We start from the raw sequence: 26,088 nt of genomic DNA on the forward strand, positions 1-26,088 counted from the left end.
TCACAGAGAGTTTCTTCTGGAGTAAATTCTTCATCACCAGTGCCACTTCCAAGCTGTGTCCCACAGGGTTCTATACTATCTCCCATGCTTTTTGCAGTATACATGCTACCATTGGGGGAAATAATCAGACATCATGGCCTGGTCTACCACGGCTATGCAGATGATACACAACTGCACATGTCCTTTGCTCCAGGTACTAAGAACCCCTTAACAACCCTAAATGGCTGCCTAGCTGAGCTCCAGGAGTGGATAAGTGTCAGTTGGCTTGCGACTGAACCCTGATAAAACAGAGGTCCTTATGATAGGACATAGGACAGGACTACAGCATAGCCAACCAACAGGACTTACGCTTGGGAGCTCAGAATTACAAAAGACTGAACATATGCAGAATCTTGGTGTTGTCCTGGATAGTGGCTTGACACTTAAACATCAGGTATCAGGAGGAACATAGCCAGAATCAAGCATTTAATTCCCTCAGAAGATCTGCCTAAAGTCAAACATGCATTTTTATAATCACGCCTAGACTACTGCAATGCCCTCTATCTTGGTCTCCCAGCAAAAGAATTGCACCGCTTGCAGATGGTACAAAACACAGCTGCCAGGCTATTAACCAACCAGCACCGTTCCAGCCACATAACACCCATTCTCTACTCCCTTCACTGGCTGCCTGTCAGATGGCGAATTGTTTTCAAAATTGGCTTACTAACTTTCACTGCTATACATGACCATGGCCCAAGGTACCTGAAGCAGCTTCTGATTCCTTACTGTCCCACTTGATTACTGTGATCTGCTGACGAAGAACTATTAACAGTACCTAGAATCTCCCGGAATTCGTCTGGGGGTTGAACTTTCAGCGTTGTGACTCCGACCATATGGAACTCACTTCCCTGCACAGTTTGAGGGGCCTCCACTCTAGAGTCCTTCAAAAATAGACTCAAGACTAACCTATTCACCCAAGCATTTCACTAATGTCCCTTGTTAAGCTTGTTTTGTATTGTGTACTGTAAAGGCAAATGTAAAGCACTTTGAGTCCTTTAGGAGAAAAGAGCTATATAAATAAAATTATTATTATTATTATTATTACATTGATGAAGTAACACATGAATGTTAGTATAATATATTATATCTATTTTTTCTTTTCCTTTTAGAATCTTTTGGATAGATGTATGATTGAATCACCTGGAGACAAGAAGAGTACAGATTTCTTTGTAAGTTGAATATATACAGCAAACACTGTACCTGCTATATAAAGTTACATTTGGCAGTTTATGCCTCAATTGCTCTTGTTGATGTCTATGCTTTCCATGTGGTGCCAGCTGTGTATTAAATAATGCACTAAGAGAACACAGTATAAACTGTACCGGAACACATTTAGGCCCTCATTCAGAGGCGGTCGGAGGATGCAAGCGGTCGCTCAGAAACTGGGCGGCCACTTGCATCCTGACCGGTCGCCTCTGTTGCGGTCGTTAGGCTGTGGGTTAACACCCAAAGCTCTAACGACCGCTCGGGTGATGGTCGCGATGGTCAGAGACCATCGCGACCATGGGGGCTTACGACGAGACCCTAGGGTAGGGTCTCACTTGTCGTAAGCCCCGGAGAGCTTCTGGCTCTGTCAGAGCCGGAAGCTCTCCACTGACATCACTAGTGATGTCAGTGGGGCCTCCCCCAAACGGCAGGCGTTCCCATGGGAACGCCTCCGTTTGGGCTGCCACCCCCCCGACCCGCCTTCCAAACGGGGCGAGCTGTCAGTCAACATTGACAGCTCGCCCCCTTTGGATCGAGACCCGCTACCACCAGCGCTGTCGGTCGTAGCGAGTCTCACGCATGCGAACGCCGGCGCCGTCGTGCGCTTGCTCTGTGGAGGGCCATCGACCCGGTCCGAGCGCATCGGCGCTAACGACCGGGTCTGAATGACCCCCTTAGTGTTTATAAAGAATAAAGTACCTCATACAGTAAATCATCAAAGTAACTTGAATTTGAAGTCACCTTGTATTTCTGTGACCTGTATAAAAGCACTTGAGCTGAGGTCTTTTGCCTGTATAATTACCTTTTCAGTTATAAGACACGGGGCCTGATTCAGAGACGGACGCTGTGAACGAGTGCTTGCTCTGAATCAGGGCGGTTTTTTTTATTTTTGTTCGGCCTCCTGGCCGCTCGCATAGCTGTGGGTGACCACCCACAGCTATTGCGAGCGGCCAGGTTGATGGTCGTGATGGTCAAGACCATCGCGACCATCGGGCTTGCAACGAGACCCTTGTGGTAGGGTCTCATGGCCACAAGCCCCAGAGAGCTTCTGGCTCTAATAGAGCCGGAAGCTCTCCCACTGACATCACTGGTGATGTCAGTGGGGCCGCCCCCAAAAGGCAGGCGTTCCTTCGGGAACGCCTCCATTTGGCCAGCCACCCCCCCTGCCCGCCTACCAAACAGGATGAGCTGTCAATCACCATCGACAGCTCGCCCCCTTTGGTGCGAGACCCGGAGCAGCGGAGCACCCGTCACTAGCCGGGTCTCGTGCATGCGCACGATGGAGCCAGCTCCGTCGTGCGCATGCCCAGTGGGCAAACATCGACCCGGTTGCGAGCGCTCAGCACTCGCTACAGGGTCTGAATCAGGCCCTCGGTTCTATATCACAGTGGTAATCTATCTATGCTAGAGGCTATTCCCATACATGCCATAATGAGCCTCCTGCTGGAGACACTGATAGTGGGATACTCAGGAACTGACGGCACCTAGTGGCAGGAGAGAATTGGGAAATACCTTTCATAAAACTATGCAAATTAAATTCATATCTAATTATTTTTATTCAATTCATTATTTTTTCTATTAGATTGAATACAACTTCCGGTATCTACAATGTCCTCTAAGCTTTAAGAAGACAAAAGAAAAGAAAAGCAAAGTCCACTATGAACCTCTAACCACGTTAAATGTAAGATAATTTGTCTAATTCTGAGTCAGACACAAAGCGCCCGCAAGCGCGGACTGCTGCCGCCAGATTTACTACCATATACTAATGCAAGTATCCATTCTCCTTCAGGAGTGGGGTCACAACGCCCACTGTTTCTCCGTCCACAGCTATTGACATTAGTATCATTAGTGTTGGGACTTATACCCTCCTCATGCTGGGTGCAAAGGTTCTGTCTAACAGGCGTCCTATCTCCATATAACAGGCAGATACTTAGTATGTGCACAGCATGATGACAATGATTTTTGTTATGTAACATTTAAGGACATATGACTGCACTGCTGACATGACATACGCAGTGCACTTCTTTCAGTGGGAAACAATCTTCTACTGTACATTGGTCCATTACAGGGCCGTAACTAGGGTGGTGCGACCTGTGCCATGGCAGGGCAGGGGGCACTGTTTGGGGCTTGTCAATTTTCCTGTTTATTATCATTCTAACTTGGGGATGCTATTATCCCCAGCATCTCCTGGCCTTTCCTATCTCTTCCCTGGCCCTTCCCAATGAGGCCATGGACCTTTTTCAGGTGCACTATCTTATGTTCCTATTTAAAAAATGGGGGTGGGCACCAATGCTCTCTCTGGTACAGGGCACCAAAAAGTCTAGTTATGGCTCTGGTCCATTATGACTGGTCCCCATTATTCAGTCCTTTATCTATGTCATCATTGTGACTGTTGATATCTTGGTGTCGACCTTATGATTTGTTATATTTTAAATGTCCTCATTTCGACTGGGTCTACATGTTGAACCTGTCGACATTTCAACCTTTTTAATAATCGTCTACATTATGTCCATGTCTGTCACTGTCGACATTTTGACTGTCTACATATTGATTGTAGACATATAGTCCATGTCGATACAGGTATTTTTGCTGTCTGCATAATGTATCTGTCGACATTATGATATCTATAGCATATTGAATATCTAAATTTTGACTATCTGAGTTATATACCACACCCATAATAGTCTTTTGTGATGTACTGTGTGTGCCTACACACAGTACATCACAACTGTTTTATGGGGAAGCACATGCATTTGCAGGCCAAAATGGCAGCATCTGTACTGATGTAAACATTTGTACTAGTCCATGGTTAGAGTTGGGAGGATCAATGGCATACGTTTAGGAATAGATTAAAGTCAGAAAGCAGATTCAATGAAGGATTTACATTCTTTCCCAACTCCAAAAGTACTTTATTTTACATAGATTTTTTTTCCCCATTTATATATATATATAGGCCATGGTTCAACACAAGCGCGTGGAGCTCCTCTCTCATCCAGTTTGTAAAGAATACTTGCTCATGAAATGGTATGTATAGGACCTGTATGTATAATGCTGCTTTAGTTAATGTTGACAAATCTCCAGTTTCCTTGGCGATGCCATCACTGATAAAATGTTTATGAAAGAAGAACCAATCTTAGTAGAAACACCCCCAGTCCACCCCCATTATAGTTCAAGCACAATATTGATTTTTCCAGCACTTTAAAAGGTGATGAAAACTGCATTGGAGCAAAATGTATTTCTATTTAAATAGCTATATTGGTATTTGGGGGCTGAGCAATGCTTACATTTCAGAAAAGACTATTCCAGCTGCTGAGCTAAGGGGTTGCAAGGGGACTTTTGTTTTTTAGTACATTAATTTATATACTGTAGAGCCAACATTCTGTGCAGTGCTTTACAATTGTTGACAGACTCAGTCATAAAAGTGATAGGAGGGTGCTCCTCCAATCCATCCATATGAGACAAATAATTGCCAGTAAGATGAAAGTAGAGCCAGTTACTGTAGTAATAGGTTATAATAACATAACATTTGAAGTAATTGCAGAGGTTTGGTGGAACTGCAGAGGTCTGATGGGATGAAAAGAGCTTATGAATGAAGATGAAAGGATGGAGTTTTGCAATTTCTCCATTATGAAACCCCAGACATTAGGTATAATGTGATGGATGGAAGTACCAATGAAAAGAAAGAAGGACATTGAGGACTTGATGTCCTTTGGGGGAACACAAACACAAAACTTGCCATTAATATCTCCAGTTTTAAAAATATTTATTTTCTTTTAGGATGGCTTATGGATTTAAGGCGCACCTTATTAACCTTGCAATTTACTCATTTGGGCTTATTCCTCTAACTCTCCTGATAATGAATGCTGTGAGACCCAGCTCCCACAATTCAACTGCAAAACCTGAGCCATTACAATTTGAGGTATTCTGTGGTGCTAAACCCCATGTTCCTATTTCTACATTGTGATGTACATATAACATGGTGTTTTAATGATGGGTACACACTGGCAGATATATTGGCCAGTGTGTACCAGCGATATGTCTGTGACCGATGTCGTGCACAAGCATATCGCGTCGGCTGTGCTGCACATATATCTGCAGATATAAGTAATCTGTCTATCGTGCTGTGTGTATGGCGAACAGCCGACCGCCCGTACACTTACAGCGGGAGTCCCAGGGGAGGTGGTCGCAGCGTGACACCCAGCTAGCGGGACCCGCTGACAGATGGCAGATGATGGTTGTTCGGTGTGTATGAACAACCATCATCTGCAGATATATCTGCTAGGTGTGTACCCAGCCTAAGTACTATTAATCAAGTTTTACCCACTAATATGTTTTCAATTTTCTGTTTATGTAGATATGACTTGAGAGCATTTATTTCATGTGATCAAAGTAAGATGAAAGGTGATAGAGAGAAGATACCAAAAGATCAAAGCATATTTAATAACAATGAGAAATATTGAGTATTGTACTTAAACATGTGGTGATAGTATTGCTGTTTTATCTCTTACCACACAGCACCATTATTAGGACAAGGATTGACCCATGAGACCATGTAACTATATATACGCGTTTCAAAATACCGATTTCATCTACACACTATTCAAGACACGGATGTATGTCCAGAATAGCCTATATTAGAAATAAATATTTTAAAGGGGTATTGGCACATGTATGTATGTACAAGCATTGAGGTATAACCCTGATCATGAGGGTGCTGCTGTTGCCTAGCTATATTCATCAGCGCCAGGGCATTCTCCTATTTTCACATATGCTACAGTGTTATTAAATATGCTTTGATCTATTGAGATCTTCTTTCTTTTTTGTTGCTCCTTATGCCCTCCGTGTTGCTTAGATGAAAAGATTATCTCACCTGTGGCAGTGAAAAATGACATTATCCAGCACCTGCCCAAGAGTTCATCAGGCAAACTGTTAATCTTTCATTCTTTCATAAGTAAAGAATGCTCTTACCGGTTTTTTTATTAGTCTGAAGGGTATATTTACTAAAGTGCAGGTTTTTAGAAGCAGAGATGTTGCCCATAGCAACCAATCAGATTCTGCAGTAGCTTTTATATTCTAGAAGGTGCTAGATAAATGTTAAGTAGAACCTGATTGGTTGCTATGGGCATCATCTCCACTTCTAAAAACCTGCACTTCAGTAAATTTACCCCTGATACAGTAAGATGACTGACACAATATATTATAGTACGTTAATTTTCTATATACATATTCTTTTTTTTTTTTTGCAGTCACTGTGTGATGTAAAATGATGATCCCACAGTTAATGAAAGCCGGTAACTTAATCCTCTATACATCTTTTTATCTGCAGGACACATATTTCACACGCGTTTGCATGGGTATTGTGATGTTCATGAGTGTTCTTGGGATTCTGAAAGAGATTGTACAGATTGGCCAACAGGTAATGTATACAATGTGATGTCTATAACAGATGTTCCTAAACTTGGTCCTCAATGCACCCTAACGGTCCAGGTTTTAAGGATAACCATGGTTGGGCACTGCAAATTCTCTCATAAAATGTGCTGAAGCTTCTTCGGGATATACTGTATAGTAAGATAATTTTCACCTCACTGGGTTATATAAGATATGCTTAGTTTATGCATTGAGATTCAAGATGACCTCATAGACAGGCTTACAGTGTCATATGCAGAACAGATTTGTGGGCATAGCTGAAAGCTATTCAGTTTTGATCAAAGCAGAATGAGAGTAAGATAATGGATAGAACAGGGTCCATCAGCATCACTGAATGCCATACCTCCTAACAGTCCTATGTTAGCAGGATGTCCCAATTCATAGAATCCAATGGAGCATTGTGATACTGTGGGATGTGTATGATAATGCTGCTTTAATTGGAGTGACAAATCTCTAGTTTCTTCAGTGGATGTTATCATTGATGTTTATTAAAGAAGAACCACTCTCAACATGCAAAGTAGAACGACCCCCCAACCACCACCACATTACAGTTTAAACACAATATCAATTATTCCAGCACTCCAAGGAGGTGGTAAAAAAATCTGCATTGGAGCAAAATTGGTATTTAAGGACTAATGGATATATTTACTAAAGAGAGAGTTTTTAGAAATGGAGACATTTAAATAGCACCTTCTAAAAGATAATAGCTAGAATCTGATTGGTTGCTATGGGCAACATTTCCACTTTTAAAAACTCTCACTTTAGTACATATGCCCCATAGTATTATCTACATTTCAGAAATGTGTAGGGACTGAAAGGTGGATTGTTAGCAGTAATATTAACATTTCCTAATTCTTCTTTGTGGGATTGCTGCTTTGGGGTTGATCTTGGTGTGGTTTTTTTTAGATCATGCGAACAGGCGGAAGTGTCAAACACACCTCTATAAGAAATACATTTTATACAAACAACATAATAATATTTCTATTGTATTTCCATAAACATAACAATGTTGCATATTATTTAATGTGTATGGTTAGAGAGATGGTGGGTGCTGTGGCTTCTACACTATTGCTGCAAAAGAAAGTAATATACAGTACTTTAAAACTGTATTCATCTGACGGAACTTCTAAATTATATCCTTATACTGTATTCTGTTGTTTAAATGACAAGGATGGAAGTGAGCATGTGATTACTAGTATTATTATTATTATTTATAAGGAGACATAAGAAATCCATAATGCCCTACAATGGTCATATACAGATACAGTGCAAACATACAGTAGATGTGAATAAAGTGCATGCAAATGACAGTGCAGAAAATGCAGAACATAGCAGACTACAGACCCCATAAGCACAAATCCAGTGCTGGTCAATGTTGCACGGGGGGAGGAGATAATGGCATGAGTAGGCTGGGTACACACGTAAAGATTTTCTGTCCAACCATCTAACTAGTTGATTAGTTGGAATGAAAGTCTGGTAACGTATGGGAGTAAATGATGATCAGCAATTTGCTCCTAAATGCCAGAAAACAGATGAAAATAGTCGTCAGATAAGTTTGTTAAATGTTTGATCTAAACAATTTGTTCAAACAACAGTTTTTGTCCATTTTCCGGCGTTTGGGAGCAAATTGCTGATCATCAGTTACTCCCATACGTTACCAGATTTTCATTCCAACCAATCAACTAGTTGGATGGTTGGACAGAAAATCTTTACGTGTGTATGCAGCTTAGGTCATAGGTTTTTTAAAAACATTTTTAAATTTGCTCTTTGGTGGCTAATCTAGCACTGGTTACTAATCTGTTGATTTTCACTGTAATTATATTGATTACTGTACATATGTTAAGGCACAGGTTCTTCAAACTTGGTTCTCAGGACCCCAAACAGTGCATGTTTTCCAGGTCTCCTCACATAATCACAAGTGAGATAATTAGCTCCACCTGTGGATCTTTTAAAAATGTGTCAGTGTGTAATGACTACACCTGTGCACTTGCTGTGTGACCTGGAAAACGTGTCCTGTGTGGGGTCCTGGGGACCTAGTTTGAGAACCACTGTGTTAGGGTATACAATTGTAACTTTGTTTTGTATGTGTTATTTTATTTTAGAGACTGAAGTACCTATTGGACAGCAGTAATGCTCTAGACTGGACAATTCATATATCAAGCATTCTCTTTGTATCTTCTGTGTGTAAAGGAAACATCTCCATGTCCTACTGGCAATGGCAAGCTGGAGCGTTTGCCGTGTTCTCATCCTGGGTCAACTTTTTGATTTACCTTCAAAGGTAATAGGCTCACTACCAGTACAGTCACTGGTGTAATTAGAACTAGCAGAGCACTACATAATCATATAAATGTCACTGCTATGTCCCCAGATATACATTACAAATTAGCATATGCAGTTACACCTTCTAAAGAGGACAAGTGGAAAGGTTGCCCATAGCAACCAATCAGCTTCTATCTATCATTTTACAGAATGTACTAAATAAATGACAGTTAGAAGCTGATTGGTTGCTATGGGCAAATTCTCCATTTCTCCTCTTTAGAAGGCTTGATACATTTCCATGGGGTAGATGTATCAAGTCTTGGTGAGAGATAAAGTGGAGAAATTGCCCAAAGCAACCAGTTAGCTTCTGTCATTTATCTATCACAGCCTTTGAAATTACAGTTAGAAGCTGGTTGGTTGTTTCGGGCAGCTTCTCTACTTTATCTCTCTCCAAAGCTTGATACGTCTCCCCTCATTTGTTTTATAATTGCTGCTCAGGACATGACTGTGGAGCTCCAAGTGAACACTAATATAATTGCTCCATCTGGACACATGGAAGATCACCTTCACTATAACCAGGGCCGGATTAAGGTCTGTGGGGGCCCCTGGGCAACAAACGTGTGGGGGCCCCTATCTATAAGTTATATATATAAAAAAATAAATAAATATATATACACACACCGGTCTATCTGCCTGATGTTCCAATGCCCCCTGTAGTTGTGCTCCTTCTGGAATGCCCCCAGTAGTTGTGCCCTTCTGCAATGCCCCCAGTATTTGTGCCTTTCTTCTAATGCCCCCAGTATTTGTGCCCCTTCAATGCCCCCAGTATTTGTGCCCCTTCAATGCCCCCAGTAGTTGTGTCCCTTCTCCAATGCCCCCAGTATTTGTGCCTTTCATCCAATGCCCCCAGTATTTGTGCCCCCTGCAATGCCCCCAATATTTGTGCCTCTTCTTAAATGCCCCCCGTAGATGTGCCCCGTAAAGTAGTATCCCCAGTAGCTCTCCCTACCCGCCCACACCCCTGTTAAAAACCTTACCTGTCTTCGCTCCACGCCGTCACACCTCCCGAGTCACGCTGTCACTGCTACTGCTGCTGCCGCTGTCTGCTGAATCTGGCGCGCAGGCTCCTCTCCTCTGCAGTACAAGGGTGACGTCATGACATCACCCGTGCACTGCATCCCTGGGAATGTTGGCCTCTGAAGCGATCAGTATTCAGAGGCCAACGTTCCCACTTACCGTAAGTTGATAGTGATCTACAGGTGGGAGCTCCGTGAGCTTCCAGTAGATCGCAATCAATCTTTTCACCGGGCATGTGGCCAGGGGTCGGGGACAGTGTGTGGGGGCCCCTGTCGCCCTGCCCTTAATCCGGCCCTCACTATAACAGAGACCTTGCCCACAATGCACAAGGTAAAACATTTTTGGACAAAGTATATGTTATGTGGTCAGGAACACCTGAGCTCAAAACTCTGGGCCTGATTCAGAGATGTACAGTATGTCTACTCCCTGAGGAAGGCCGCACGGCAGACACGCGTAGGAGCTAACCTGCTTAATCAACACGACACACCGCACCAACTGTGCCCCTCCGCCTGCCCAAGTCTCCTCCAAGATAGGTGAGTTGAGCTGCAGCCCCCTCAAGCATCAGACCACCCTGGCTAGCAAGATCTCGCGAGACGGGACCAAGCCAGTGGTTGCATCAGCAGCAACACTCACAGTACCTCCTTACTTGTGACTTGGACGTTTATATACAGTGGGGTGCGGGACGTCCACCCACTGCCTGATCACCAGGTGCCTTTTACCAATTACCCCCATTTATCTTATCCAACAAATTATTTCAGCATCCCCTTCCCCCCAACCCAATCAATCATTCTCTTCTCACTAAAATGATGTTTTAGTAGTTTATATTTACCGTCTTTTTGACCTGATTAACATCAGTAATAAAATTCAAGGATTTTTGAGAAACACACCTACGTATAAAGTCATTTTTGTATATTAGGTCATTTCTGTCTGTATACAAGCATATTACACTCTCTGACCACTGGTCAGTGGCCACTTCATGTGTCATAGGGCGCAGTCCGCCGGCATATGTAGGTTTTCACACATATATGTACTTTACTATTTAGTATGCTAACCTGATTGTTAGTGTATATCTCCGATGTTTGTGGGTCTGCGCACCTGCAGAATGGGTCCTTCGAGCTAGCTCGCAAACTCCCCTTAGCCGCAGCATGATTGACATCCTGCGGTGTTTGGGGGGGTGGAGCGGGGGGCGCTACAGGAACCGTTCTTCAATATGGGGGTATGTTGCCCCCGTTTTGGAGGCGTGCCAAGCCCAGGGCCTGTGTTGGCAGAAGCAGACTTCCTGGACCCGGCTGTCCATGTCCATCAGTGAGTAAGTCTCAGCTTACGCAGCCTGCACGGCCACCTATTATTGCGACCGATGGTCACAATGGTGATCCGAGGCAACATCTATGGACGCTCCACTCAGATCGCAAATGCAATGCATGAGGTGTCGATTTCCTACAGACACCTTCTGCTGCATTTATATTTTGTTGGACGGCTGCTTCCTTGCGGTTGTGCAATACCGTCCATTTCTGAATCAGGCCCCATATCCACTAGTGATTTGTCATATTTAGCCCTTCTGTTAAGTCAGCTCCATCATATGCAGGACAAGGAAAGGACTCACACCTACGTTCTTGAAGAGGATTGTCACCAACCATAGCAGAACTGAGCAGAAATGTTGTACTGTATGTTTATATTAATTGCATTGATTACGTAAATGTGGCATTAGTAACTATTTTGAAATATTTTATATAAATATATATATATATATATATATATATATAATGTGTGTGCGTATATATTTTTTATTTTCTTTTATATTACATTATATTTTTAACATATTGCGGTGGGGAACTAAACATGTTTGTAATGCATAAAGACAGGAATTGTGGGTAACACAGTGTTTACTTTTTACATTTTTTCTAGATTTGAAACATATGGAATCTATATTGTAATGTTTTGGGAAATTCTGAGAACTCTGGTGCGAATCGTTGTTCTATTCTTTTTTCTGATATTGGCATTCGGACTGAGCTTCTTCGTAGTTCTATATCCCCAGGTACAGTATGCTGGATTTAAATGTTGTGGTCAATGATAATTTCAGCTCTGTGGGCATGTCTCCATAGATGACAATTATTCCTATTTTCCGTACAGTATGACTTGAGTCCTACAAGCTGGTACTACTTCAATTCTAAACAGTTTGAGTGATGCTGCATGAACTAGAGAGTTGAGATGACTAATGGGGAGTATCCTACTAAGTGCTCCAGTCTGTCTGAGCTAGAGACACGTCAGAGATTTGGGAATGTAAGCTCAATAGTAACACTAATGGTGCATACACACGATCAGATTTTTCCTTCAGATATGAACGATAATGATTTTAAAATCGTTCAGTCGTTCATATCTGAAGGAAAATCGTTCATATCTGACATGCCTGAACGATGGACGATCAACGATGCGCGTTCCCGTTTGTCAGATAACGATATCTGACATCTGATGGGTTTGCAGTCAGACTTGGACGATTCCATTCATTTTAATGCAGTCAAAAATCGTTCAATCGTTCAAATCGTTCAAAACTTTGGTAAAATCGTTCAAATCGTTCAAATCGTTCAATCGTTCAGTCGTTCATCTGACAAATCTGACAAGTCTGACAAATCTGACCGTGTGTACGCTCCATTATAGGGGTATTCAGTATGGGAGCGAAAACTCAGTTTTTGTGATGTTTTCGCAGCTATGGCATCATTATTGCAGGTTTTGCTTTTACACTGTATTCAATTTCAAAGACTTTTTGCAGGTTCGAAAAGTCTTTGAAAAAAAAAACGGGGATAACTTTTCACCACTGAATAGGTGGCGAAAAAAAGTGCAGAATTGGGGTTTAGGGGTGCAGGCTTAAAAAAAAATAGCCTGCACCCCTGGGAATGACATTTTAAAAATAACTGTGTCAAAAAAAAAATAGGGACACCCCAAAAAATTAATTTAAAAATTGGGGTGAAAAAAAAAAATGGGAAAAAATTGTTTAACAGTAGGGAAATAGGTTCAGGGCTATTGTGCATGTATGCGGCAGGTGTTTTCTAGAATAGATTTATAGCGGCAGGTGCACAGCTGCAGAATTTAAAAAAAATTACTTTAGGGACATAAAAATATGCTAGTACCCATTATCATGTACCCCAAATTTGATGGGACCACTTAAAAAAACAAAAAAAAAAACCTAAGTGCTCTTCTGCAACACTTCTTCAATGTCGGGAAAAAAGCACCTGCCGCAGCTATTTAAATCCCCGACTTTCATTTGCAGGCTAAAACGGACGTACCCATAGTGATCCCCCATGTTTTTAGAGCTTTAGGGGGGTCCTACAATTTTTTTGAGGAAAATTTCGTATTTTATCGCAAATCCCACTTCGCCATGTCCCATTTTCGTAGATTTTATATTGAATACGGGGATAAAGCGGGCGCGCACCCGATACTTTATCCCAGGAAAATCTCCGATATGAAACGTAAACTTCGACAGCGAAGTTTACGTTTCATATTGAATACCCCTCTAATGGTGCATACACACGATCAGATTTTTCCTTCAGATATGAACGATAACGATTTAAAAATCGTTCAGTCGTTCATATCTGAAGGAAAATCTGACATATCTGACATGCCTGAACGATGGACGATCAACGATGCGCGTTCCCGTTTGTCAGATAACGATATCTGACATCTGATGGGTTTGCAGTCAGACTTGGACGATTCCATTCATTTTAATGCAGTCAAAAATCGTTCAATCGTTCAAATCGTTCAAATCGTTCAAAACTTTGGACAAATCGTCCAAATCGTTCAAATCGTTTAATCGTTCAGTCGTTCATCTGACAAATCTGACAAGTCTGACAAATCTGACCGTGTGTACGCTCAAGCTGCATACACACACAACGATTTTTTGAACGATTATCGTTAAACGATATCGTTTAACGATAATCGTTCAAAAAATCGTTCACTTTCTGAGTCAAGCGATGAACGATTATCGTTCATGCGCGTTCACGTTTGTAGTTGGTAGTTTGTAGTTCAGTCAGACTTGTCAACCGAATGATTTTCATTAAGGGAATATGCAAAAATCGTTTGTAGTTCTAAAAAATCGTTCATTACACTTTCAAACATCTGACAGAAAATCGTTCAGAAAATCGTTCAGAAAATCGTTCAGAAAATAGTTGGTAACAAAATCGTTGTGTGAGTATGCAGCTTAAGTGAGTAAGATAACTGTTTCTGTGTAAAGTCAGAGAAGTGAGTAAAAGTCTTGCTATGTGAGAATGTCAGCTCTTGTGTCAAGAAGATGTAAATAGTCTACTTAACTTATTTTGTTCACAACAGAAGGTCTAGTGCCCATTTGCCACTGGTATCTAATATCTATAAGCCACTACACCTGCTGTATCTGAATCACATGCACTCTGCGTATATTCATCTCACTTATGAGCGCTGTAATGCATTCTTCTGCTACCTGTGGTGGAGGTACCTGGGGTTGTGAATGTTATCTGATAGCTTTGGATAAATAACTCCTTCTCCTCTGCAAACACTACTATCTTCCACCATAAACTCGTGCTCTGTAGTGTAAACCTTAGTGCTCACAGTGCCATGTCTCAGCTGTTTTGTGTTCTGTAAGAGAAGCCGAATTATTGCTATAAGAATGAGGTAGTTTAAACCTCTAGTATGGGAGCTGGCATGGGGGCTGATCACTTGACATAGCCTGCCTATGGTGTGGCAGGTGTGTCTGTGTTGGAAGGCTTGGACTGTGGGCCAAAGCCTCTTTATTACAGTCTCAGCACCCTCCCTCCCTTATGTATTTGCTGGTTTGTGATTGATTGTTGGCTATTTTGTGGTGGAAAAGAACATTCGGGTGCAATCATTTAAATTTTAGTGCATTTTGTTGACTGGTTAGTTGGCTGACCACCTTGTTGAGGGCAGCGTCATCACACAAACAGGTGGGTAGTCAAGTTAGAAGGTCGAGTGGATACTCTTTGTTATGTTATAGTGGTGTTATAGTTGAGTTGTGCACCTTGGGCGGTATCCTGTTACAATGCATATTGTGAGTTACTATTGTGGATTGTACTGATTCTGGCCATGCTTTCTTTGCCAATATATTTTCTATTAAATATATATTTAATTGAATAAATAAATAGATAACAGTTTTCTGCCAAATTGATGTCTCTATGTCTATACTTAACAACAAATATAATATTATTATTATTATTATAAGTGATTTGCACACCTGACACACCTCATCCGATAGAAGGTTTAAAAAAGTCCAAAGACTTTCATTGCTCTGCTTATATATGGCTTAAAGCAGGGGTCTTCAACCCGTGGCCCATTTCATAAATTCGCAATGCGTATTTGGGTGAAAATATCACACCACAATCGCATTTTAAATGCAGATTGTGGTAAATAATATGCCCCATAGAAATGTGACATGTAATATAGAGAGCCTGAGCAATACTGATAAAGTACAACTGAACGGGATGGGACTGTAATGCCGGCGGCTATTTAGACGCCGGTTTAGCCTGCCTGTGAGCCCGACAGGAGGAAATCCCATCAGCGTGAGGTAAGTACCCTAACCCTCCCCTCTCCCCTCCCTAACCCTCCTTTAGGGGTGCCTAACCCAACTTCCCTCCCTAGTGCCTAACCCTAACCTCCCCCCAGGGGTGCCTAAACCTAACCCCCCTCCCCGCACCCGAAACCTAACCCTCCCGAGGGGGTGCCTAACCTTAACCTCCTCCCGGGGGTGCCTAACCCTAACCCCACCCCTTCCCCGTGCCTAACCTTCCCAGGGGGTGCCTGAACCTAACGCCCCCCCCCCCCGCGGCTAAGAGGACGGGCGCACCGTACTAGCCTCGTTTGGACCCACGTCGCCCTGGATTCCGGCGTCGGGATTATGACAGGCGTCGGTATCTCGACGCCTGTCATAAATCCCTAGCCGGCATTCTGCCGTCGGGATTGTGACCGGTGGCCGCAACATAACTACATGACCAACTGAACAATTATGTGCAAGGCGGAAAATTTGGCATGTTTCTGCAACATGAAATGCATTGTGTGTCTTCATGTTTTACATTTCATGACCATTACTGTCAGGTAACTGTGTATGTGGCACTATAAATGATTAATTGAATATTTTATGCTTGTTGCTTATCTCATGTTCAAAAAGCTTAACACTATATTGTGTGATTTCATTCTGTTTTTACCTCTTTTCTAGACAACATTTAGCAACCCTTACCTTGCCTTAATGCAGACGTTCACTATGATGCTTGGAGACATCAACTATCAAGATGGTTTCCTTCAACCTATGCTTGAAAATCAAATTGAATACCCATTTTTAACGTTTTTTCATCTAATTATATTCACTCTCTTAATTCCAATCCTGCTGATGAACTTGCTTGTAAGTTATTTCAAATATATCTTAGATTATTAAAAACTGAGCTATATCCACCAAATAACTGAATTGACGCTGGTTCCTCTGAGGTCATTCTACATTTACTTATAGACAGCAGCTTCACATTTCTGTCTGAAGTGTATTGTCAGTCTATGAGGGTCATTTACTATACTGTATTTGCTCAGAAGTGGATTAGTAAGACTATAGCTAGCAATCATATATCAACTTTTATCTTTCATCTGCAAGTATACAACAAGGCTTATAATTGCTGACTCTGCATTAAGGTCAGTCACTATTAATGTTTACTGGTTCCCATACATTTTGGAATTTTGATGGCCAATTAGGCTTATAACAACACAGTATGTATGGGCAGAAAAAAATGGTGATAGGTATAAAATTTCCATTGGTAACGATGGAAAATGTGGATGACCGATCTCTCCAACTATGTTGACCTGGCTCTAAAGTAGAGATGAGCGGTTAGGTTTTGCTTAAAAAAAGGAACACACCTTAACTTTGGGAATCCGAGTTTAACCGTGTCCGGGTTCGGATCACTTTGGGGTTCCGAGTAGAACTGAGTATCGTCTCGCATCTTGCTTCTCTCGTGGCCCGGTCTTGCCCCAGACTCGTGTATTTTTGTACACAGCTCTATGGGACTGGAAATAAAAAACACGAGTCTGACAGTACTGGAAGTGTGGCATATAGGTGCACTTACTCACAGATGTGAATAAATTGCATCTAATTAAATTGACCCCTATGACTAGTAAGTGACAGTTTCTGTGCGAGTACATGCTTGAGAATCTGTGAGTATCTTGGTGACCCTGCCAGGAAGCTCCGCATAAAATAATGTCCTTACGCGCTGCAAGACAAAATGTGTGGACAAGTCTGATAAATGTGACAAACGTCTATGTGGTACAACATATGTTTTGCATCCTAATTTAATCACAGTAAATTCGTTTTTTTTTTATAAAAGCAAATGTCTGTTTTGTTCCATGGTTTAGTGCACTGCAAATACAGTATGAACCAATGAATAAAAATCATGTATGTGAAGACTGTAACATTTTTATTAAATCTAGTATACTTTATTTATTTAATAACCATGTTATCTTTTACATATACTATAGATTGGTCTGGCTGTTGGTGACATTGCCGAAGTGCAGCGGAATGCAGCTCTTAAAAGGATTGCAATGCAGGTGAATAACCTACAGAATACTGAGTTAGAGAAGACAGGGAAAATGAGATGGTACAATACTAAAAACATGTTTTAGAAGAATGCCATGTAAGAGAGTTATATCACGTGTACACTACCGTAATGATCTATGTAAATTAAGGTACTGTGTTGCATATGTAAACAAACTCCCATGGCAACACTATCTATTAATTTAATAAGTTTACGTTTCACCAATACACTATAAACAGATGTAATCCTTTTTTTTTAGTTGTGTGTGCTTCCCTGACTGTGCTACTGTACTGAGCTGGCATTATGTGGAATGCACAGTAATGCAATGTACGGCACATGGAATGCACAGTAATGCACGGCACATGGAATGCACAGTAATGCAATGTACGGCACATGGAATGCACAGTAATGCAATGCACGGCACATGGAATGCACAGTAACGCAATGTACGGCACATGGAATGCACAGTAATGCAATGCAGGGCTAATTGAATGCACAATAATGCAATGCATGGCACAATGAATGCACAGTAATGCAATGCGCGGCACATGGAATGCACAGTAATGCACGGTACATGGAATGCACAGTAATACAATGCACGGCACATGGAATGCACAGTAATACAATGCACGGCACATGGAATGCACAGTAACGCAATGTACGGCACATGGAATGCAATGCAGGGCTAATTGAATGCACAATAATGCAATGCATGGCACAATGAATGCACAGTAATGCAATGCACGGCACATGGAATGCACAGTAATGCACGGCACATGGAATGCACAGTAATACAATGCACGGCACATGGAATGTACAGTAATACAATGCACAGCACATGGAATGCACAGTAACGCAATGTACGGCACATGGAATGCACAGTAATGCAATGCAGGGCTAATTGAATGCACAATAATGCAATGCATGGCACAATGAATGCACAGTAATGCAATGCAGGGCTAATTGAAAGCACAATAATGCAATGCATGGCACAATGAATGCACAGTAATGCAATACAGGGCTAATTGAATGCACAATAATGCAATGCATGGCACAATGAATGCACAGTAATGCAATGCACGGCACGACATATCGGGTGACCCGTACACGCTGGACGATCCGCTGCCCGACTGCCCGTTATGTCGACTCCTGCCGCATCCTGCTGCATGGTGTTGTCTGATTGGTCTGCATGTATCAGACGATGTGACTGACGACCCCACGGGAGCGGTTACCTCACGATATAGTGCGTACACCATGGACGATTTTAACGATTTGTCTTTCCGATGCGCCGGAAACGGGCAAATCGTTAAAAAAATCGTCTAGTGTGTAGTGGCCTTTAAAGATAGTTTGCAGCAAATTGACAGACTATCTTCAGGTAGATTTTGCTTTCCAGCAGTTACATCAAGTACATATGCAGCTTGTCTCTTTGCAAACATTTATTGTTGCTTTACAGAAACATTTTGGTGGTGACCCCACTTTCCTCAGGGCAGGAAAAAGTACATTCTATAAGACTATGCATAATAAAAACTCATTTAGAGATACTTTAAAATCTCGTCCACCTGGCACTGGATCCAATCAAATAACCCTTGTGTTGTGAAGGTGTGTTATTATGGGAAGTCACTGGCTTACTTAGACTTTAAGACTTAGTGATGGCTTAGTAAAGTTTGTATAATATGTACCATACAATAAGTGCACAATTGGCACTACTTTCTCATAAATCTTTTCAATATTTGGTATAAACTTCTTATGACTCTATAAGCGCAAACTCCACACACATTTTAAAATCCATCACAAATGCTTATATATGGCCTATGCTGTTTACATATTGATAAAAGTCTCTGACTTGAGGATTTGTAAGACAGATTACACTATCCTCCATAATGGGATGAAGTTGGCATCCAGGGCGCACAGAATGCCGGTGCTCTGAATCCCAGGGTCAGAATCCTGGCTCCAGAATCCCGGAGGCTGTAATCCAGAAGGTAAGTATTAGGGTTAGGGATAGGCACTAGGGAGAGGGTTAGGGTTAAGCTCCTGGAGGGGAGGGTTAGGGTTAAGGTGTATGATGTTAGGGTTAGGCTGCGGGAGGGGAGGGTTAGCATTAACCTGCGGGAAAGAGGTGGGGTTAGGGGAATGGATAAATGACTTACCTGCATGCGTTGGGATTTCCAACCTTCAGGATTCCAGCACCGGCATTGTATGCGCCGTGATCACGTACCCAACTCTCTGTAACATTGCAAAATATTTCTTTCAGATGTTACTTTAATACATTGTATATTCTGATGCTTTATTTTGTTTCTTATGTACATACTTAGGTGAGTCTCCACACAAGCTTAGAGAAAAAGCTGCCATACTGGTTCTTGAAGCGAGTGGACCAAGTCACTTTTATTGTGTACCCCAATCGTCCAAGAATCTGGGGACTTGCTATCAACTCAGTGAGTATTGTACTGATCTAATTTTGTCTTTCTATTGTTTTCTGAGAGACAAATTATTGAATGTTTTGTGACCATGACGGCATTAGCACCAGCACTAAAACCTTTGCATAGAGGAGCATTACTCACAATTCAGGTTTAAATTTAAAAAATCGAAGGTGCGCCTATATTTCTAATGAGTTACGCTGCTGAAACCCACAAACAGCGGCACAATCTGGTGCTAGTCACATGGTGCGTTCATCATTCCAAATCCATTGTGACCTGCTCACTCACATACACATTGCAGCAATGCTGCGCCCTCTGGTGCATGTCTGGTTACATGAACACTGATCCATCTGTAAATTACTACACTTCTATGTTTAGGATGCAGGTTAAGTTGCCATGTGATATGTGTATCCAGGCATTCTTGTTTAAAATAAATTAGAATACAGTATATGCTTAGGGTAGTTTTTAAAGTTTTCACTACAGGAGAACTAATAACAAAGAAATGTCATTGACCAATAGCAGCATGGCATGGTTGTGTCTTCTACAGTGTACCTGTCTGCATGTGTAGCAGAAGCAGCCAGTAACCAATGACAGTGCAGGTTACTTGCTAATAACTGCATCCTAACCATGTGGTTGTATGGTACAATTATACTGCATGTCATATAGTGGGGACTGCATGAGTTGGTAGTTTCTGAATGTATTTTATCAGTGTTTTCAACAGTATAGTAATTTCTTCAGTTTAAAACAATTATGTACAAACAGCTGTAAACATTGATGTAATTATCTTTATAGTTTACATTAATATATATATATATATATATATATATATATATATATAATTGTTTTTTCTTCTTCAGAACTTTCTTGCTTACTTCCTTGATTGTGAAGACTTCAAAGCTGAAATTCCCAACACTGATACAACAGTGGAAGTGGAACTCTGGAAGCAGAAGAACAGGTTTGTGTATATCATCTGCATCTATTCTTTTCCAATAGTCTTGATTCTGAGAATTGTCAGAAAAGGCCATTGTTGACGTCACTATCAGTTGCATAAATGTCAACTCAGTACTTTACAAAACTGCTTCTGTGCCAACAATTATTGTGGGATTGCCGTCCAAAATGGGAAAATTAAAAATGTCACTTCACACTTCTGCCTAGTGTTCCTAACACTTTATTTTTACATTTTTATCCTAAAATACTACTTGCTGGATCTTCTTTCATGCTAAGTAAGTAAAGAGACTCCATACACTGACCAACTTCTCATTCAACTGAACAACTTATCTGACCAACTAATTGATCATAAAGTAGGCTCCATACACTTAACCAACTTTCCTTCCAACTGTACGATTTTGATGTCACTGAAGTACACGGGCACTGTCTGCCTACTTCTGTATGGTAATGAGAGAATTAAAATACCTTTTTTAATAATTTGTCGGGGCCCCCACAATATTAACCAGCACGGGCACTTTCAGTCTGGTGATGATTACAACAAAATCAGGGGAAAAAAGTAATGTAGGGTCCCATCTGATTTCAAGGTAATCAGCACTGGGCATTGCCATCTTGGGATGGTGAAACCATACAGGGGAGAGTGGCAGTGCGGGGGCCAACACACCATGATTCTATCCAGCTCAATACACCCCCACCTGGGTATAGTCAAACATGGTACCAACAGCACAAAGGCTCTTCCCCATACCCTATGAGTATAGGGATAATAGTGAAAAAATAGTTAAACAGTTTGTCATTGGTAAAATACTTTTAATGGCCTGGTTGCTAAACATGGCTGCTGGGGCAAGCTGGTACTTGGAGAATCACAGATGCCAGTCTGCCCAAGCACCAGGACCAACAGGGATGTAAAAAAATGTGGTTCACAAAGGAAATATGTCACTAAAGACAGTACAACAGTTTTAGAAGAAAAATATACTTTAATAAATAAACATACAAGCACAGTGTACTTCAGCCTTTTTGCTTTAAAACTCACCTTATTCAGCTGCCCTGAAGTAGTCCAATGGGATGTGAAAAGCAACACAATCCTCCCTCCCCCCCCCACATAAAACAAATTTCAACTGTACTGTGCCAGGTGATCACCAGATAGTAAGTACTAAGGGACCCCATAATTTCTAGTGTGGGTGCCCTTTAATCTTTGGAGGCCAGATAGGGGAGATCTTCCTCCATACTTGGACTTCATGATTTTATTTGCAGTGTAGGTGATTAATGTCGGATGATCGCATTGATTATCAGACAATAAATTCTAATAGGGCACCTACTTTAGTTTGAAAGAGGGGACTCCCCTCTTTTCAAACAAGGGTGCTCCCATTTCTCTAGGTGTCATGGTGGAGGAGATATAGGGACTAACATTCCCCCTCCCATTCTCTGGCATTACTTTTCTCTTTGTCTTTTATATTTTTTTTAAAACGGAGTTGGTGCGCATGTGATACCGCTCTCATGGACTCCCCACTTGCCTTTAGAAGGTAGGTAAGTTTCTTTATAGGCCACTTTGCTGTGAACGATGAGTGGAACTAGTCCTCTGCATTTTTAAGGTACATCCGGAGGACAAGAGCCACTCATCCTCTGTAGCGAATGGGTTAATCAAGAGATGAACTGGAGTTTAAAAAGTCTTGTATTCAAGTAAACTTTAATTGAAAATTGTATGTGTGTCATGTGTTTAGGCGTACCACACTAGCCTTTAAACCAGGACACTCCTGAATTACACAGGTTCTGTGGCTGATTAAAACCAGGTGAAATGCAGGCTTGAAGGCAGCCAGCCACAGAACCTGAAAATGTGTCCAGGTTTAAAAGAATAGTATGGTAAGCCTACACTTGTGTTACTGTCTTCATATAACTGTAAGGGGCCTTGGCAACTCCCGGGGGTTTAGAAAGTGCCCCAGTGGCACTGTGGTTGGACGCCACTGGGTGAGGTGAGGCGGTATGCTGAGGTTTTGTTTTGCACCCCCTCCAATAAGACACCAGTCTGGGGCTTTTTTTTCACTATGTCTGGGAGACTTCACACGTGTGATCTCCAGTTATATTGGAGGCCAGCTCAGACTATCTAGCATTCTTGCTGTCTTTTAAAGGCTTATTAGTTTATTTTTTTAAATGATGCACCGTGTATGGAAACTGTTTTGGCTCATTAGGAGAGACATACTGTAATCTCCCTTTGTCAGCTCTGAATTGTGCAGAATTTTAGTCCTTTTCAGCAGTGTTAACAATCTTGCATGAAAAGTAACTGTCACAGTGCGCCGGACACCGGGTGTTACTTTCCAGGTCCGGAAGCACTGGGGTCCTGATCGGCGGCAGGCGGAGAGTCCTCGGTGCCGTCTGCTAGTGTCCTGCTTCCACCTTCTCCCTACCAGGCCAATGCGGCTGTAAGTGTAGGCTGCTGTGGCGTCCCCTACAGGGGTAGGCCCCCACCTACAGGCGGATTTTAAGGGCCAAGCACACTCCCTAGTGACATCACAGAAGGCGCCAAATTCAGCCTTCTCCTATATAAGGGAGACTCTGGGTGCACTCCTGTGTATAGGCTCCAAAACTCCAGATTTACAGTGTTTAATATTGCTCGTAACTGACCTTGGCTTTGTTTTGTGACCTGCTTCCTTCTCCTCCCTGGTACTGCACTCAGTATTCCAGCTTTGATCTTGGCTATCCTCCGTGACCTGCATACATCTGCTCCCTGGGCCCGTCTTTTCCATTCAGTTTTAACCCGGTTTGTCAACTACGCTGTACGTCTTCATCGTACTCCGCTCGAAATCCAGAGTACAACAGCACCTGTATTAGGGAACCAAGTCTGAGGGCCGCAACCTGCATGTCGGACGCAGCTAAGTCTAAATCTCCTTGCGGCGGTCCCTGGTGAATACTGCCAGTCCTCTGTACTAGGTCTTGCCAGTCCCAAATTACGGGCTAGCATCCACTTCCCATCCGTTAGTTGCGACAGTAACACACCTAAAAATGCACCCACACTACTCCTTTATATCTTTACAATATTCTTACTCAATATCAGTGGCAGCTCCTACCTCTTATTACCGGGGGGAGTATGCCGGACTGCAATGTGTGCATGCGCAGGATTACGATCCCGCACATGTGCACAAATTAACAAGTAGGCTTCTAGGGACTGCACTGGCTGCACCCCTAGAAACCAGGTAGGGCTGCCATTGGAATCGCTCTCTCTGCTAATTGCAGTCCAGACTGGCAGTCCCAGGGGGAGAAAACACCTCTAACAGGGAAAGCCTGTCTATCATGTGCTTAGCTGGGAGCACATCCAACGGGAAGCCACTGATACTGCTAGGCAGTCCCTGCAGGTGGCAGGTCTCACTGGGGACTGAAGTCCTGCGGCTCCTGAGTAAAATACGCCACTGACCAAAATGAAATCTTGTTTTCGGACTGTTTTGCAGATTGAGACAAACTAGTGCACTTACTCCGAACTTCGCTAGGAAAACTTTCACTCTGCCCATCTCCTTCCCTCTGCCCATCTCCTTCCCTCTGCCTGTTCAAATATCTGTCCCTCTGCAATTTCCATCTCTTCCCCTGCAAACTCATGAGCCACTGTGGATATCTACCCTCACTTGAGCAAATTGAGGCTCTTGTCTAGTTCAAAGCTGCATTTGCAGTACCAAATTGTGATTTATGCTTTATAAATAACCTCCATTGTTTATAAATGAACCCTTTATAGCCTAAGTCTTTGCTATAACATTATATCTATATACCCTTAGGCTAAAGGACCTGACCTCAGTTATGCAAAAGCAACATGAACTTATCAAGCTGATCATTCAGAAAATGGAAATTGTAGACGAGGCAGAAGATGAAGACAGTCAGGATCAACTTAAAAATAACAAACCAAAGAAACACTTGGAAAGAAAAGAAAGCAAATGGGAATGTGTAATGAAAGCCATAAAGTGCAAAAATGAAATGAATTAGTATTCATTTGTATGGAGAAACCTAGTTAAATGGCAGATGGCAACCCACATGTCGAAATGCGTTGTGTACATCTCAGTAGGGCTAAAATGTTTACACATGATCTACAGTAGTCCTTTTTTTATTGTACCCATTAGATTTATTATTATGATTTGAAGGATAGCAAAGAAAATTGAATATAAGATGCATTCTTAAATGGTACTTATCTTGCTATTTAAAGAAATATACCTTGTATGTGGGCTTGCTGCTTTAAGATCTTATTTCTCTAAATCCAAATTTACTGTGGATTTAAAAAAAGTTTTAATAATTTTAAGACAAATATATTTATCAAATATATTCTTTTGGTAAATGTGTAATATATATTGTGTCTTGAAATTTGTGTGTAAAATAATTTAATATAAAATTATATAACATTGTAAAACTGTTTGCATTAATTAGATGTTATAGAACTGGAATATACATGCCTGACTTACATTTATTACACTTTTATGTTTGTTCGTATGTATTAATTGTATCTTCATGCTCATTCTTAAAACAAGTTTCCATCTTTGATAGTTTGAGGTCAACAAAATCTACAATTACTTCAGTGAGGAGTTAGTCGCAGTCTGATTGGCATTGAAGGGTGGGTATGGGGAGGAGCTTTGAAAATGGAGGTGTGTCACCTCTGTTTTGGGGGTGTGGCAAAGCCAGAGTCTGTGTCCCCGGAAGCAGATTCTTTGACCCGGCCAGCTTAGGTGTGGCAGACATTTTCAGCAACCTTCCAGTCTGATGCATATGCTTAACTTTTAGATTACATATGTAATTGTGTTCTGTTTTTTTTCTGTATCATTTATTTTTTAAGTAATGTAGACAGTAATTTTCCTTTGTACATACAAAATGATTGTTGTAATGCAAGTAGCTGTTATCTTGTTCTAAGTATCACTCAAAGTTATCATTTTAGTAATAACGTAATATGTATTTATCATTACCTGGTACATGCTGTAAGCAGTTTCATCGTGTAGGGAAAGGCGGGGCTAGTTGTTACAGAGGCAAGTTATTACAATGAATCTAAAACCACGCCCACGTCGCTCATTCGACTGTGAACAAGTTTGAACATGTTATGGTCAGTGCTCAGCGAAACGCTAACGCAGACGTGTTTACATAATAGGTACCTAAACAAACTCGTTTTTCTTGTTCCAAAGTAATATTCTTCACCTAGATTTGAATCGTATCACAGA

At 41.7% G+C, this 26,088-nt stretch overlaps 1 protein-coding gene across 1 annotated transcript in view; it reads left to right on the top strand.

Annotated features, from left to right (window-relative positions):
* Positions 1–25,136, top strand: part of TRPA1 (transient receptor potential cation channel subfamily A member 1) — a 94,442-nt gene extending 69,306 nt beyond the window's left edge. The window contains exons 16-27 of the mRNA XM_088471572.1: positions 1,149–1,208; positions 2,828–2,926; positions 4,199–4,269; positions 5,023–5,164; positions 6,572–6,661; positions 8,775–8,950; positions 11,914–12,043; positions 16,202–16,384; positions 17,500–17,568; positions 19,868–19,987; positions 20,827–20,924; positions 24,670–25,136. Of these exons, the coding sequence (XP_088327698.1) occupies positions 1,149–1,208; positions 2,828–2,926; positions 4,199–4,269; positions 5,023–5,164; positions 6,572–6,661; positions 8,775–8,950; positions 11,914–12,043; positions 16,202–16,384; positions 17,500–17,568; positions 19,868–19,987; positions 20,827–20,924; positions 24,670–24,874 (1,443 nt within the window). The 3' untranslated portion in view covers positions 24,875–25,136. The remainder of the gene's footprint in view (positions 1–1,148; positions 1,209–2,827; positions 2,927–4,198; positions 4,270–5,022; positions 5,165–6,571; positions 6,662–8,774; positions 8,951–11,913; positions 12,044–16,201; positions 16,385–17,499; positions 17,569–19,867; positions 19,988–20,826; positions 20,925–24,669) is intronic.
* Positions 25,137–26,088: the final 952 nt, after the last annotated feature.

Source organism: Taudactylus pleione, unplaced genomic scaffold (assembly GCF_031769625.1).
Source record: "Taudactylus pleione unplaced genomic scaffold, aTauple2 ptg000114l, whole genome shotgun sequence".
Lineage (NCBI taxonomy): Eukaryota > Metazoa > Chordata > Amphibia > Anura > Myobatrachidae > Taudactylus > Taudactylus pleione.